Source organism: Salvelinus namaycush, chromosome 3 (genome assembly GCF_016432855.1).
Source record: "Salvelinus namaycush isolate Seneca chromosome 3, SaNama_1.0, whole genome shotgun sequence".
NCBI lineage: Eukaryota > Metazoa > Chordata > Actinopteri > Salmoniformes > Salmonidae > Salvelinus > Salvelinus namaycush.
Genome location: NC_052309.1, coordinates 22593241 through 22610941, shown reverse-complemented (window position 1 = coordinate 22610941; position 17701 = coordinate 22593241). Strand labels below are relative to the sequence as shown.

At 41.2% G+C, this 17701-nt stretch overlaps 1 protein-coding gene across 1 annotated transcript in view; it reads right to left on the bottom strand.

Annotated features, from left to right (window-relative positions):
• The window catches only part of npas2 (neuronal PAS domain protein 2), a 38363-nt gene extending 22801 nt beyond the window's left edge, over positions 1-15562 (bottom strand). Inside the window, exons 1-6 of the mRNA XM_038989949.1 lie at positions 15428-15562; positions 12194-12250; positions 10537-10691; positions 6255-6346; positions 5949-6038; positions 5107-5227 (exon numbers count right to left, since the gene is read on the bottom strand). Coding sequence (XP_038845877.1) covers positions 5107-5227; positions 5949-6038; positions 6255-6346; positions 10537-10691; positions 12194-12250; positions 15428-15483 — 571 coding nt within the window. The 5' untranslated portion in view covers positions 15484-15562. The remainder of the gene's footprint in view (positions 1-5106; positions 5228-5948; positions 6039-6254; positions 6347-10536; positions 10692-12193; positions 12251-15427) is intronic.
• Positions 15563-17701: the final 2139 nt, after the last annotated feature.

Below are 17701 nucleotides of genomic sequence, written 5' to 3'. Positions count from 1 at the left end.
ATCAAAACTATGAAATAACATGTATGGAATCATGTAGTAACCAAAAAAGTGTTAAACAAATCAAAACATATTTTATATTTGAGATTCTTCAAAGTAGCCACCCTTTGCCTTGATGACAGCTTTGCACACACTTGGCATTCTCTCAACCAGCTTCATGAGGTAGTCACCTGGAATAGATTTCAATTAAAAGGTGTGCCTTGTTAAAAGTTAATTTGTGGAATTTCTTTCCTTCTTAATGCGTTTGAGCCAAATAGTTGTGTTGAGACAAGGTAGGGGTGGTATACAGAGATGGTACTTCACCAAATAGGGCTAAGTCCATATTATGGCAAGAACAGCTCAAATAAGCAAAGAAAAACGACAGTCCATCATTACTTTAAGACATGAAGGTCAGTCAATACGGAACATTTCAAGAACTTTGAAAGTTTCTTCAAGTGCAGTCGCAAAAACCATCAAGTGCTATGATGAAACTGGCTCTCATGAGGACCGCCACAGGAAAGGAAGACGCAGAGTTACCTCTGCTGCAGAGGATAAGTTCATTAGAGTTACCGGCCTTAGATTGCAGCCCAAATAAATGCTTCATAGAGTTTAAGTAACAGACACATCTCAACATCAACTGTTCAGAGGAGACTGTCAGGCCTTCATGGTCGAATTGCTGCAGAGAAACCACTACTAAAGGACACCAATAATAAGAAGAGACTTGCTCGGGCCAAGAAACACGAGCAATGGACATTAGACTGATGTAAATCTGTCCTCTGATGAGTCCAAATTTGAGATTTTAGATTCCAAACGCTGTGTCTTTGTGAGACGCAGAGTAGATGAACGGATGATCTCCGCATGTGTGGTTCCCACTGTGAAGCATGGAGGAGAAGGTGTGATAGTTTGGGGTGCTTTGCTGGTAACACTGTTAGTGATTTATTTACAATTCAAGTCACACTTAACCAGCATGGCTACCACAGCATTCTGTAGCGATACACCATCCCATCTGGTTTGCACTTAATGGGACTTTCACGTGTTTCTCAACAGGACAATGAACCAAAACACACCTCCAGCCTGTGTAAGTGCTATTTGACCAAGAAGGAGAGTGATGGAGGTCTGCATCAGATGACCTGGCCTCCAAAATCACCCGACCTCAACCCAATTGAGATAGTTTGGGATGTGTTGGACTGCAGAGTGAAGGAAAAGCAGCCAACAAGTGCTCAGCATATGTGGGAACTCCTTCAAGACTGTTGGAAAAGAATTCCTCATGAACCTGGTTGAGAGAATGCCAAGAGTGTGCAAAGCTGTCATCAAGGCAAAGGGTGGCTACTTTGAAGAATATAAAAAGAATATAGAATATAAAATATATTATTAACACTTTTTGGTTACTACATGATTCCATATGTGCTAATTAATAGTTTTGATGTCTTCACTATTATTCTACAATTTAGAAAACACTCAAAATAAAGAAAAACCCTTGAATGACTAGGTGTGTCCAAACTTTTGACTGGTACTGTAAGTATTCAGACCCTTTGCTATATGACTCGAACTTGAGCTCTGGTGCATCCTGTTTCCATTGATCATCCTTGAGATGTTTCTACAACTTGACTGGAGTCCACCTGTGGTAAATTCAATTGACTGGACATGATTTGGAAAGGCATACACCTGTCTATATAAGGTCCCACAGTTGACAGTGCTCGTCAGAGCAAAAACCAAGGCATGGTTTTTGAAGGAATTGTCCATAGAGCTCCGAGACAGGATTGTGTCGAGGCACAGATCTGGGGAAGGGTACCAACAAATTTCTGCAGCATTGAAGGTCCCCGAGAACACGGTGGCCTCCACCATTCTTAAATGGAAGAAGTTTGGAACCACCAAGACTAATCCTAGAGCTGGTCGCCCGGGAAAACTAAGCAATCAGGGGAGAAGGGCCTTGGTCAGGGAGGTGACCAAGAACCGGATGGTTACCCTGACAGAGCTCCAGAGTTACTCTGTGGAGATGGGAGAACTTTCCAGAAGGACAACCATCTCTGCAGCACTTCACCAATCAGGCCTTTATGGTAGTGTGTCCAGACGGGAGCCAGTCCTCAGTAAAAGGCACATGACAGCCTGCTTGGAGTTTGCCAAAAGGCACTGAAAAAGGCGCTGAAAAACATCCCCACAGCATGACGCTGCCACCACCATGCTTCACTGTAGGGATGGTGCCAAGATTGAACTCTTTGGCCTGAATGCCAAGCGTCACGTCTGGCGTAAACCTGGTACCATCCCTACGGTGAAGCATGGTTTTGGCAGCATCATGCTGTGGGGAGGTTTTTCAGAGGCATGGACTGAGAGACTAGTCAGGATCAAGGGAAAGTTGAACGGAGCGAAGTATAGAGAGATCCTTGATGAAAACCTGCTCCAGAGTGCTCAGGACCTCACACTGGGGCAAAGGTTCACCTTCCAACAGGACAACAACCCTAAGCACACAGCCAAGACAACGAAGGAGTGGCTTTGGGACAATTCTCTGAATGTCCTTGAGTGGTCCAGCCAGAGCCCGGACTTAAACCCGATCTAACATCTCTGGAGAGACCTGAATATAGCTGTGCAGCGACGCTCCCCATCCAACCTGACATAACTTGAGAGGATCTGCAGAGAAGAATGGGACAAACACCCCAAATACAGGTGTGCCAAGCTTGGAGAGTCATAGCCAAGAAGACTTGAGGCTGTAATTGCTGCAAAAGGTGGTTCAACAAAGTACTGAGTTAAGGGTCTGAATACTTATGTAAATGTTATAATTCAGATTTGTATTTTTAATACATTTGCAAACATCTGTATAGAATGACACGCACATTTGGGATTTAAAGTGCAAAGGAAAAACAGTTCCTTATTAAACCAAGAATGATATCATCACTCCATTGTTACACATATCTAATGGGATTCAATTAAGTAAAATGCTTCCTCTGTGGTACCATAAGCTCTGAGTCAAGTATCTGAGTTCATTTATCCAAGAGTAGCTAGACGTTCATAAGTACCTGAGAGCTCCTTTGTCCTCAGGTGGGAGTGCAGTGCACATAGTGATGAACACTCAACTCAGAGCAACAAACATTCCCATAGCTATTCTTCAACAGAATGATAGTAGCACATTAACCAAGAAGATAGCTGACTTCTAAAACAATTTGTGTGTTGGGCAGGAGAAGCAGTATTTTTTTTAACGAAAGAAAGGAGATGAAAGATAAATGCAGGAATTGCCTGTTAATGAGGCTAGGAGAAAATTATGATTATTCCAGACACAGTAGCGTCTACAGTAGTTTTCTATGCTTTGTATTCCTATAGTTCTAAACATAGACCTAGATGATTCCACATCAGTCTCTTTCTCAGAAGAGAACAATTGTAGCATGGGATTAAGCTCAGTGTCTCGAGCCCTAGATACAGTATTACTGAAGCTACAGTGATTAAAACTCCTAACCACACTGCTAGGCTAACTACTATTATTAGCTAAAGGACTAATCATAGGACCACAGTGTCCAGCAATCCAATAAACTGGCAGCGCCAAACATGGCAACCTGCTCTATATTCACGGTCAGTTCAGTATCAGGACTGCAGAGCAGAGGTGTGAGGTTCAGTACAGTGGAGTGTGAATTCCTAACACACAGAGGAATTAGTCATGTAAATACAATAGAAATTGATGAATGCCTACAGGAGAGATTTAACACTTTGTCAAACAGAATTTTTCCCAATGCTGGCATAAAATCGCTGTTTGTTTTGAAGGCTGTGGCGTGTGACTGTTGGGCCACTGCATGGTTTGATGTATAATTCATGGGGATATCGCTCATAAAAGTGAAATAGCCAACATCAAAAGAAATAAAAGGTCACCACAGCCCTGTTCATTGCTGTAGTGCATTAAAATAAGCAAAACAAAGCGCTGCTACAGGACAAAATAGGAGGCTGGTACAAATGCTTATGAATAGTTGTTCTGCAACATAATGCCAATAAGAAAAACAAAGCATTACTAATTTTCATTCAGTGACCCTAGTTTAGACCTGTGGATGAACAACAATATAATTAAAGTGTAAATGTTGGTTAAATGCCACCCATAATATTTATGTAAAATCTCATTAATATGGTGATGGACTCTCTGATTATACAGCACAGATGACTTGGACTCTTGGTGTCATCACTCGGAGATAGGTAAGAACATTTCAAACTTCTCATCAAACAACACTATTGTGAAATACACAGACATCTCTATCCAGACATCTCCTAAGCTAAGCATCTCTGGTGATGCCAGAGCTGGAGATCGACCCAGTACTGATTGACTGAGAAGGAAAAATGGGTTCAGTACTGAGGGAGTGAAGAGGAAAGATGGGTTCAGTATGGAGGGAGTGAAGAGGAAAGATGGGTTCAGTATGGAGGGAGTGAAGAGGAAAGATGGGTTCAGTATGGAGGGAGTGAAGAGGAAAGATGAGTTCAGTATGGAGGGAGTGAAGAGGAAAAGATGGGTTCAGTATGGAGGGAGTGAAGAGGAAAGATGGGTTCAGTATGGAGGGAGTGAAAGGAAATATGGGTTCAGTACTGAGAAACAAAGATGGGTTTAGTACTGAGGTAGAAAAGAGGAAAGATGGGTTCAGTACTAATAAGGAAAGATGGGTTCAGTACTCAGGGAGTGAAGAGGAAAGATGTGTTCAGTACTAATAAGGAAAGATGGGTTCAGTACTCAGGGAGTGAAGAGGAAAGATGTGTTCAGTACTAATAAGGAAAGATGGGTTCAGTACTCAGGGAGTGAAGAGGAAAGATGGGTTCAGTACTAATAAGGAAAGATGGGTTCAGTACTCAGGGAGTGAAGAGGAAAGATGGGTTCAGTACTCAGGGAGTGAAAAGGAAAGATGGGTTCAGTACTAAGAAGGAAAGATGGGTTCAGTATTGAGGGAGTGAAAAGGAAAGATGGGTTCAGTACTGAGGGAGTGAAAAGGAAAGATGGATTCAGTACTGAGGGAGTGAAGAGGAAATATGGGTTCAGTACTGAGGGAGTAAAGAGGAAAGATGGATTCAGTACTGAGGGAGTGAAGAGGAAATATGGGTTCAGTACTGAGGGAGTAAAGAGGAAAGATGGATTCAGTACTGAGGGAGTGAAAAGGAGGACTAAATACTCACTGTCTAGGAACTCAGCAGAGATGGGGTCAGTCATCAGCATGTGGGATGATAGCAGCTTATAGACCTCCCCATGCTCACGCTCAGGGAGAAAGTTCAAGATATTTTGGTCCACCATATCTGACTGATACAAAAGGAGAAAAGGTGGGAACGTCAGTGTCTATGGCCCATCATTGTCCATGCACATGTCATATCACAGTCATATTATAAGGTACGGTATTACATACCATAGTTAGTGTCCCAATTGCAATAATGTATACATTGATTTGAATTAGTATATTTTGATCATAATTGGAAGCTAAAGTAATTTTTTTGTTGGTACTTTTTTTACCCCTTTTTTCTCCCTAATTGGTAGTTACAGTCTTGTCCCATTGCTGCAACTCCCGCATGGACTCAGGAGAGTCGAAGGTCGAGAGCCGTGCGTCCTCCGAAACACGACCCCGCCAAGCCGATTTGCTTCTTGACACACTGCTCGCTTAACCCGGATGCCAGGAGTCGCTAGAGCGCAATGGGACAAGGACATCCCATCCTCCCCTAACCCGGATGACGCTGGGCCAATTGTGCGCCGCCTCATGGGTCTCCCGGTCGCGGCCGGCTGCGACACAGCTCGGGGTCGAATCCGGATCTGTAGTAACGCCTCTAGCACTGCGATGCAGTGCCTTAGACCGCTGCGCTACTCGGTAGGCCTTGGAAGCTTAACGTTTAACGCATCATACAATCAGAAACATGGTGGTTGCAAGATTTAATCTATATCCTTGTTTAATGTGCAGCTTTTTAATATACATGAATATTAAGTTACAAAGAACAATGCTGTTACGAGCTAGATCAGCCTAACTCTCACTCACCGGTAAATGGGCAATGAGTGAAGACACGCTGTCGGACACATATATAATGTTTCCATCTGTAGTTAGTGCTATGAGGAAACCGTCTAAAGCCTGTGGAAGGAAAACAAAGTGATTATTCTAATACCAGCTACTATAATTGTTGTGTGCTACATTTGTTTCAGAGGTGCATCATGGGTAATGCTGGTGCTGGCGTACAGCGGTTCATCAGGATGTCAAAATACAGTATTCCTTCCAGTACAAGTGAAGGATGTCCTTTGGCTTTATTTAATATCAGAGGAGATTAACGTGGTGCTAAGCTGATTTTACCTCCAGCATCAACTGGGTGAACTCCTCATTACTGAGGAACGAAGGCTTCCAGTCCTGCCGTATCTCACACGACTCGGTCTGTGCTGTGATTTCTGAAACAGAGGATAAGGCCAGGAATAGAGGTTAGATAGATCTGTTAGCACTGCTATCCCCGACAAAAAAAAATCTTGGTCGAGCAAGAGTCATCTGTTCTTTCAACCAATCGATTTGTTGAAATGTTAAAATGTGTATTTTTAGACACATCCTGTGTTTTAATCAAATCAACCATATGCACTGAGCTTGTCTGATGCTTTAAGCAAACTGTTTGAGTAAATAATTAAAGACACACTCGTGACTAGAGGGAGTTTGACCGCAATTGATTTGAATGTGCCGGGCCTGGCTCAGACTTGCTGCGCCGTGTAAAAAAACAAAAAACTGAGTGACTGTGTGACTAGCACCCATTGTCTCTTTCTCCTCCCTGCTGCAGCGACCACCACAGAACATCAACCGTGTGTATCTCGCTGTTCGTGTTGCTGAAGCTGCAACATAATTAGATCCATTTCTGACTGAAAAGTTCTGTTACCAAACTCTCATTTGTTTAGGAAAAACATTCCCTATTCCCTCAACCCTTGCTCTCTTTACGTGACACATGTACGCATCACATGCACGTGACCAATAGGGCCTGGCCTATAACATATCATAATCACATCAATAAATTGGTTAATACAAAACTCTGAACACGTGACAGCAAAACAGATGCAGAGGACGTGAGAAATAAACTTGAATCGGGGGAATGTTTACTGGTTGCTCAGGAGGTTAAAGGGAAGTCAGATGTATGGAATACATTTTACTGGTTGTGGAAAATACTGGAGATCAAGAAAAAGAAGCTAAGGAGCAAGTGCCACTTGCATATTATGTTTGCCAACAGTATCTATTAGATGACAACATCATTTTTCTGACTGTTTGGAACAATGTAAACAACACTGAATAAATAAGCGTACCAGAGGGTCTGTTGTAATGTTTTTTTGTAAAGCCTTTATTACAGCAAATACTAAAAACAGTCACATTCATTCGTGAATGCATTTTTCGAATTGGAAAGGTTTAGGCCTATTTATTGTTTACGCTAATTATGTAATGGTCGCTTTGTTATTTTATTTTCAAACTAAAATGCTTGATTGCATTTCATATCATGAATGACTCCTATGCTGTGTGATGACATTAACAAATAAATGATTGATTGATACAGTAGCCTATATAAGTATTGAAATATAGGCCTAGTTAGATAAGCTACTAAGACTAAACAGGATGCACTCTTTGGCCTATAGCTCGATGATGGAATACAAGGCTGCTATACTAAGCCTACTAATGATAATAACATGACTTATCATTATAGTAATGATGATCATAATAATAGTAATAATAACAAGAAGGAGATCAAGGAAAAAGGAGGGTTATTATTATAAATGTTATTTTTCTGACAATTTGGAAGAGTGTAAACAACAGCAAATAAATTATAAATTATACCAGAGAGGCTGCTCTAACAAAAAAAAGTGTAAAGCCTTTATTACAGCATTGCAGAAATTAAAAACAGCCACATTTGTGAAATTGTTTATCATCTGACATGTTGTGGTTGCTTGAGGATTGGTGATCAGTAGGTTATTAAACAAACACTCACAGGCAACAGAAGCAGGATCTGTCTTATTTCTGTAGATATATAGTGCATTTGGAAAGTATTCAGACCCTTTGATTTTTTCCACATTTTGTTACGTTACAGCCTTGTTCTAAAATAGATTAATCGTTTTTCCCCCATCAACAATCTACACACAATACCCCATAATGACAAGGCAAAAGTTTTTGTATTTATTGCAAATCTAATAAAAAATAATAAGGGGAAATATCACATTTACATAAGTATTCAGACCCTTTACTCAGTACTTTGTTGAAGCACCTTTGGCAGCGATTACAGCCTCGAGTCTTCTTGGGTATGATGCTACAAGCTTGGTGGCACACATGTATTTGGGAAGTTTCTCTCATTCTTCTCTGCAGATCCTCTCAAGCTCTGTCAGGTTGGATGGGGAGCATCGCTGCACAGCTATTTTCAGGGCTCTCCAGAGATGTTCGATCGGGTTCATGTCCAGACTCTGGCTAGGCAACTCAAGGACATTCAGAGACTTGTCCTGAAGCCACTCCTGCGTGGTCTTGGCTGTGTGCTTAGGATCGTTGTACTTGGCCCCAGTCTTAGGTCCTGAGCGCTCAGGAGCAGGTTTCCATCAAGGATCTCTCTGTACTTTTCTCCATTAATCTTTCCCTCAATCCTGACTAGTCTCCCAGTCCCTGCCACTGAAAATCATGTCCAATCAATTGAATTTACCACAGGTGGAATCCAATCAAGTTGTAGAAACATCAAGGATGAACAGGTGCATCCTGTTTTCATTGAGCTCAATTTCGAGTCTCATAGCAAAGGGTCTGAATACTTATGCAAATAAGGTATTTCTTTAACAAACCACACTATATATATATATGTTTTAGCTTTGTCCTTATGGTGAATTGTGTGTAGAGTGATGAGGAATTTTTTTTATTTAATCAAATTTAGTATAAGGCTGTAGAGTAACAAAATGTGGAAAAAGTCAAAGGGTCTGAATACTTTCCGAATGCACTGTGTATGGATGATATATAAAGCCAGGCACATTTAACAGTTACTGTAGGCTATTGATTATAGACCAAATTAAGTTGGGGTTTTCTCTCTCATCATTTTTCTTAGACAATTACGGCAAGGGCTGTTTTCTCGTTTCCTAACTCCGGTGTCTTGTACACCATGATCAAAAAACAAGTGTTTTTCTACTGCTCGACTAAAGAAATCATGGTCGACCAACAGCCTATCGACCAAACAATCGGCCAGTCGACTAAACACACCAACATCCAGGGGACCATCGCTACCAAATCGGCTAGTAGTGGAAGAATCCTGATGAATACCTCTGAATAGACCCAACTGATCAAGCTCTCAGATAAAATAGGAGACGCATAACAGAAGAGGAAGAGCGGTTAAGAAATATCCCAGATCGGGACTGTTTCTGTCTAAAAGCCATCTCGTAAACACTGACAGATGTGACCTTGATTCTGACAGGAGACTGACAGGCTGACTACACCTCTCGCATCACGTGAGCGAGCGTTGCAAAATACATTTAGAAATCGATATTATTCAATTATTGTACCCACACTGCTCGCACACGCCAATGAGCGTCTGCGTTGTCAAGGGCTAAAATAGAAGTCAGTTCTATTTGTGACGCAGATTGCGCTGCAAGTCCTGCCTCTCCCATCTCCTCATTGGTTTATAGAAGCAGGTACCCACGTGCCATCTCTTCATTGGTTATACCCACGTGGGTGACTGAAAGACGAACGAGGTCGGTGGTGGTAATGCACCTAATTTATGAAAGTTACCAATCACAATATAAAGTCAAGAGAAGAAAAAGCCTGGAAGGAGAGATGACTAGAAACGATTCGGTTGACCGTTTTATGTGTGGATTAATTGGCGGAGTAGACGACCTTGTGCATTTCAGGTAAAATAACAACTCAATGTTTATATCCCAGGACAAATTAGCTAGCAACAGCAAGCTAGCTAAATAGGACAAATTAGCTAGCAAGTGCAAGCTAGCTAGCTAATTTGCCATAAATGTTTAATCCTTTTTGACCTGTCCCCAAATTAATATAGTTGGTTCAGAGTTTGTTTTGATATTTTAACCTGCGTGTCGTGATCGCGTTTGGTGTGGGGGGACAAGATACATTTATGCACGATGGCGCACGCGCGCAGGCGGTTTGGTTTGTGTGAGTTGAAGTTCTGTCTGTCTGGGCCAAGCTTGGTAGGGAAGTGGAGAACTCCTCTCTTTTCTCTATGTTCCTGTCTGTAAAAATACTATACTAGACAACTAATGCCCTCCACCCTCCTAGTTCCTTCCTTTTCCCACCCGTTCTGGGAGCAGTGATGTTCTTTATGTAGAGGGCAGGACACAAGTGCCACATGCACACGCATTTTACATTTGAGTCACTTAGCAGACAGACGCTCTTATCCAGAGCGACTTACAGCTAGGTCATTCATCTTAAGATAGGTGGGACAACCACATATCACAGTCATAGTAAGTACATTGTTCCTCAAAGTAGCTATCAGCAAAGTCAGAGCTTTAAGGAAAAGACAAGTTCAAGTGTTGATGTTTTTTGGTTGTTTTTTAGACGCTACACACACACAGGTCAGCAGGTGGCCAACGTCAATGTGATGAATGACGCAGCCGACTACATTACACATTCCTACCTTTCTGTGTCTGCAGGAAGTTGATCGTTCTCTGCAGTATGGTGGACTTGTCCATCTTGCGCGGATGACCTTGGCCCTGCAGCATGGTGCACAGCTCCTTGATGAGCACATTGAATTGGTCTCTTCTTTTCTTTTCCGATTTGTTACGAGATGCCCTTTAATAGAAAACATGATAAATGTACAGGATTACATTTCTCACCCTTTACACTGAGTGTACAAAACATTAGGAACACCTTCCTACTATTGAGTTGCAGCCCCTTTTGCCCTCAGAACAGCCTAAATTCATCGGGCAAGGTGTCGAAAGCATTCCACAGGGATGCTGGCCCATGTTGACTCCAATGCTTCCCACAGTTGTGTCAAGTTGGCTGGATGTCCTTTGGTGGTGGATCATTCTTGATACACAAGGGAAACTGTTGAGCGTGAAAAACCCAGCAGCGTTGTAGTTCTTGACACACTCAAACCGGTGGGCCTGGCACCTACTACCATACCCCGTTCAAAGGCACTTAAATCTTTTGTCTTGCCCATTTCACCCTCTGAATGGCACATACACAATCCATGTCTCAAAGCATAAAAATCCTTGTTTAACCTGTCTCATCATCTTCATCTATGACTTGCCTAGTTAAATAAAGGTTAAATAAAATAAAAATCTACACTGACTTAAGTGGATTAAACAGGTGACATCAATAAGGGATCATAGCTTTCACCTGGATTCACCTGGTCAGTCCATTATGGAAAGAGCAAGTATTCCTAATGTTTTGTACACTCATTGTAATTTAAAACTTTGAACATATACACTTTATACATTATTTATAAAGAAGTGCATTTGAGGACAGTAGCTAATGCGCAAAAGATGCAGTGGAAGTTACGAGCTCAACGATTCTACATACAGCTTCTTATTTATGAAACACACTCAAGCTAAGAAGTGACAGCTGCAAATAAATAACCACCATCACAATTCACTCATTCCTCAGCCACCATAAAACAGCTCACAGCTTGCAGGATGCTTAGAGAAGGATGATAGTCTAGTGAAACCCAACAATATCCCTTCTGATATCACAAGCAAACGTTTCTGAAGATTCATCCCATATGGACTTATTTTTTTATGGAAAACACTCTGATATCAACAGCATAGCATGTACAAAATCTACCATTAAAACAAACAAACATCTTTTTTTGTGCTTGTAGTTTTTGCTGCCATTCTCCCCACACAAACCTTCGATGAATCTGACCCCAGCTGAACCCACCAGAAAACTGATACAGTGACTAATGATTTAAAAGTCTACTTTCAGTCACGCTTGTATGCATCATTACTGAAAAGCAAAAAATGGCTTGACCTTGTTGACTATATTTAACAGCTTCCTATGACATTTTGTAAACTGTCTAGGCACAGAAACACTTGTCTTTGTGCTGAAGGTGTTGAGGTTTATAGAGCTGAAAGTGTGAAGAGTCTTCACATCAGGAAAGCAAACACCTTCACAGATGGAATGTCAAAGTAGGGCCATGCCAAGAGGACCTTTCATTAACACATACAAGGTGAAGTAGGGAACTTCTCCGTCTGCCTCATCTCTCGTCCTTACACTCAACCTTCTGTCTCTCATAGGACACACACACACACACACACACACAACCATTACACACACACACACTGGTGGAATACCTTTTTGCCCTGTCTTTCTCATCTTCATCCATCAAATCGTCCACACAGCTGCTGGTGCTAGAGGGAGAGGGGAGGGGGAAACCAGTTGGAATGCTGTTTCTCTGAATTAACACCAAAGTCATCAACAGATAGATACAAAGCAGATACAAATCCCCCTCTCCCATACAACATTATGAACAGAGATAGACACCCTTGGAATGGAAACCATTCTTCAAAATGTAATCTTATACAACAGCAGTCTCCAACTATGGTCCTAAAGAAACGGACTTGTGCCCAGATGCTTTATTCTAGGGTGTTCACATAGTACAGTAGTCGACCAAGTATATCCCTGCACACAGTGCAGTCAGAAAGTATTTATACCCCTTGACTTAATCCACATTTTGTTGTGTTACAGCCTGAATTCAGAATGGATAAAATATAATTTAAAAAAAATAATCACCCATCTACACACAATACCTTGTAATGACAAAGTGAAAACATGTTTTCGACATTTTTGCTACTTTATTGAAAATGTAACCATAAATATCTAATTTACATAACTATTCACACACCAGAGTCAATACATGTTAGAATCACCTTTAGCAGCGATTACAGATGTAGGTCTTTCTGGGTAAGTCTCTAAGAGCTTTGCACAACTGGATTGTACAATATTATTATTTTGAAAATTCTTCAAGCTCTGTCAAGTTGGTTGTTGATCATTGTTAGACATTTTCATGTCTTGCAATAGATTTTCACGACTATTTAAGTCAAAACTGTAACTGTAACACTCAGGAACATTCAATGTCGTCTTGGTACGCAATTCCAGTGTATATTTGGCCATGTGTTTTAGGTTATTTTCCTGCTGAAAGGTGAATTTGTCTCCCAGTTTATCCTAAAAAAACTCCCAAGTCCTTGCAGATGACAAGCATACCCATAACATGATGAAAATACTGTATGAAGAGTGGTACTCAGTGATAAAGTTAATTTATTTGCCACATTTTTTGCAGTTTTACTTTAGTGCCTTATTGCAAACAGGATTCATGTTTTGGAATATTTTTATTCTGTACATGCTTCCTTCTTTTCACTCTTTCATTTAGGTTAGTATTGTGAAGTAACTACCATCCTCAGTTTTCCCCTATCACAGCCATTAAACTCTGTAACTATTTTAAGGTCACCGTTAGCCTCATGGTGAAATCCCTGAGCGGTTTCCTTCCTCTCCGGCAACTGAGTTAGGAAAGACGCCTGTATTTTTGTAGTGAATGGGTGTATTGATACATCATCCAAAGTGTAATTAATAACTGCACCATGTTCAAAGGGATATTCAATGTCTGCTTTTTTATTTCTTCTTTGCTAGGCATTGGAAAACCTCCTTGGTCTTTGTGGTTGAATCTGTATTTGAAATTCACTGCTCGATTGAGGGACCTTACAGGTAATTAATTGTATGTGTGGGGTACAGATGAGGTAGTCATTTAAAAATTGTTAAACAAATCAAATCAAATTGTATTTGTCACATACACATGGTTAGCAGATGTTTTTGATCAATTTCCATCAATTTCCATTATTAAAGTGAGCTGGAGTTGAGTCAGTATGTTGGCAGCAGCCACTCAATGTTAGTGGTGGCTGTTTAACAGTCTGATGGCCTTGAGATAGAAGCTGTTTTTATTATTGCACACAGATTGAGTCAATGCAACTTATTATTATGACATGTTTACTCCTGAACTTAATTAGGCTCGCCATAACAAAGGGGTTGAATAATTATTGACTCAAGACTTTTCAAATTCTTTATTTTTTATTAATTTGTAAACATTTCTACAAAGACAATTCCACTTTTACTTTATGTGGTATTGTGTGTAGGCCGGTGACAATCTCAATTTAATACATTTTAAATTCAGGCTGGAACACAATAAAATGTAGAAAAAGTGTTTCTTAAGGCACTGTATATTGTTAGAATGTAGGGTACCTCGGTAAGTCATACACTACATGACCAAATGTATGTGGACACCTGCTTGCCAAATATCTAATTCCAAAATCATGTGCATTAATATAGAGTTGGTACCCCCTTTGCTGCTATAACACTCTCCAATCTTCTGGGAAGGCTTTCCACTAGATGTTGGAACATTGCTGTGGGGACTTACTTCCATTCAGCCACAAGAGCATTAGTGAGGTTGGGCACTGACGTTGGGCGATTAGGCCTGGCTCGCAGTTGGCGTTCCAATTCCTCCAAAAGGTGTTCAATGGGGTTGTAGTCAGGGCTCTGTGCAGGCCAGTCAAGTTCTTCCACACTGATCTCGACAAACCATTTCTGTATGGACCTCACATTGTGCACGGGGGGATTGCTGAAACAGGAAAGGGCCTTCCCCAAACTGTGCCACAAAGATGGAAGCACAGAATCGTTAAGAATGTCATTGTATGCTGTAGTGTTAAGATTTCCCTTCACTGGAACTAAGGGGCATAGCCCGAATCATGAAAAACAGCCCCAGACCATTATTCCTCCTCCACCAAACTTTACAGTTGGCACAATGCATTGGGGCAAGTAGCGTTCTCCTGGCACCTGCCAAACACAAATTTGTCCTTCGGACTGCCAAATGGTGAAGCATGATTCATCACCCCAGAGAATGTGTTTCCATTGCTCCAGAGTCCAATGGCGGCGAGCTTTACACCACTCCAGCCGACGCTTGGCATTGCACATGGTGATCTTAGGCCTATGTGCGGCTGCTAGGTCATGGAAACCCATTTCACGAAGCTCCCGATGAACAGTTATTGTGCTGACGTTGCTTCCAGAGGCAGTTTGAAACTCGGTAGTGAGTGTTGCAACCAAGGACAGATGATTTTTACGTGCTACGCGCTTCAAAATTTGGCGGTCCAATTCTGTGAGCTCGTGTGGCCTAGTACTTCGCGTCTGTTGTTGTTTCTAGAGGTTTCCACTTCACAATAACAGCATTTACAGATGACCGGGGCAGCTCTAGCAGGGCAGAAACTTGACAACATGACTTGTTGGAAAGGTGGCATCCTATGACGGTGCCACATTGAAAGTCACTGAGCTCTTCAGTAAGGCCATTCTACTGTCAATGTTTGTCTATGGAGATTGCATGACTCCAATGTTTGTTTACGGGTATGGCTGAAATAGCCGAATCCACTCATTTGAAGGGGTGTCCACATACTTTTGTATATATAGTGTATTTCTCCATACAAACACATGTATTTAGCAGTGACAGAAAACACAACAAATACAATAAAAGTAGCCTAGATACTCACTCCCATTCCCTCCGGTTAGACGGACATAGGGACCCAAAGTCGGAAAGGTTGTCCATACTTACTCCCTCTCCCAGCCAGGCCCTATCTGAAGTCTGATGTATCCCATTCGCGCTAGCTGCACTGAAACTCCCAGGGGAAATCTAGTGATCACCTGCTGCTGCTGCCCACCTCCTCCTCCTGGAGTCCGCCACAGAAATACAAAAACCTGGGGAGGATAATAAGACAGAAGGTGGGCTTGAATTAAGGGGGGAAGTCTACTGTAGTTATGGCATATCTATGTCAATTACACATACATCCGATAATTACTGTATCTTAATTAATCTGCAGTAGTTTAATTCAAGTATCATAGCTGTATTATGCCCAGCAACAGTACTGCCCCTCAGTATTTTCTTATTCACACCCAAGCAAGTCCCCAAACCTACTTGAAAGTCATCCTATTTCCAATTATTTGCTGAACAGGTGTGCTTTTTAATGCTTCCTTTTGAGCTTTCATTGGAGCTAAATCAATCAAATTTATTTATAAAGCCCTTTTTACATCAGCCGATGTCACAAAGTGCTATACAGAAACCCAGCCTAAAACTCCAAACAGCAAGCAATGCAGATGTAGAAGCACGGTGGCTAGGAAAAACTCCCTAGAAAGGCAGGAACCTAGGACGAAACCTAGAGAGGAACCAGGCTCTGAGGGGTGGCCAGTCCTTTTCTGGCTGTGCCGGGTGGAGATTATAACAGTACATGGCCAAGATGTTCAAACGTTCATAGATGACCAGCAGGGTCAAATAATAATAAAAAGTAATCACAGTGGTTGTAGAGGGTGCAACAGATCAGCAGCTATGCTTATGAAAAACAACAATAAATGCATACAAAAGTATTCTGTTTATTGTAAAATACAACAGACTACCTCAAGGAGAACTATTATTTATCAACCCAGATCCTGTGCATATCTCAGTGAATATAATATCAGTGATTGAACACATTACCAGAAAAAAACAATTATTCATTGTGATTCATTAGCCATGATTTCCAACAGTGAACAGCATGTATTAAAAGGAAGTGTGGTAAACATAAATTACCACCTGGATACAGCAATTCAACACGGAGGACGCAGCATTACGTGCGGGAGGAGCTCTACTGACCTAGAAAAATCCCAGAGGCAGAGACACCTCTTTTGTTAACAAAGAGAATGGAAGAGTTACCTCATTCAACCCATCATGAAATACAAAGAAAAACTTGAGCAAACACCTCTGGGAATTCAAACAGCCTTTGTCCATTTGCAAATGTAACCCTAATAGAAAAGTAAATCAGAAGCCATCAAATCAAATACAACCGAGGAGGAACTATTAACCATGTGTTTAAACGAGAGGAATGTGATTGACATGTTGAGGTCAGATGAAAGAGTTCATTAGCCATGTACTATTAAGCCCCATGATTGAACCCCTTTCATCTTAGCTTCAGGTCTGCAGTGTCTGAATCATAGCCTAGAGGTTAAGAGCATTGGGCTAGTAATTTAGAGGTTACTGGTTCAAATCCTTGAGCTGGCAAGGTGGGAAAATCTGCTGTTCTTCCCTTGAGGCAGTTAACCCCCCAACAACACCTGCTCCCCAGGTGCTGATGACATGGATGTTGATTAAGACAGGGTTGGGTTAAATGCGGAAGGCACGTTTCTGTTGAATGCATTCAGTTATGCAACTGACTAGGTATCCCCCTTTCCCTTCTTTAAAATCTGAGATACCCTCCTTTTCCATCTTCCACTTTCAGATGTAGTAAACTACAGCAGGCACCAACCTTTTTGATCAAATTAAATGAAACCAATGAACCAAGATCAAATGCATCCACTCTTACACCAAGATAGTATTCCATGCAAAAATCTTTCCAATAATCTTGAGTGGGGGAACAACACATCATTCTTTCCTTTACTCCAATTAAAAGAATAGAGGTCTGTGGGCTGGAAATGTTTAAAATATATATATACTGTATATATATATATATATATATATATATATATATATATATATACTGTATATATATATATATATATATATATATATATATATATATATATATACTGTATATTGTCTGTGCAATTATGAGAGTTGGTGGCCATTTTCCGTTCATTGCGGTTCAGTATGTCTGAGAATGGTGACTCTGTGCCCATTTCCATTGGGCCGAGACCCAGTTCTTATTCCATACGTTCACTGACTGACATACAGAAGCGGCCTGAGAAGGGGCCAACATGGATATTACATTTCACATAGCTCTCTTCATCTAAATGAAATC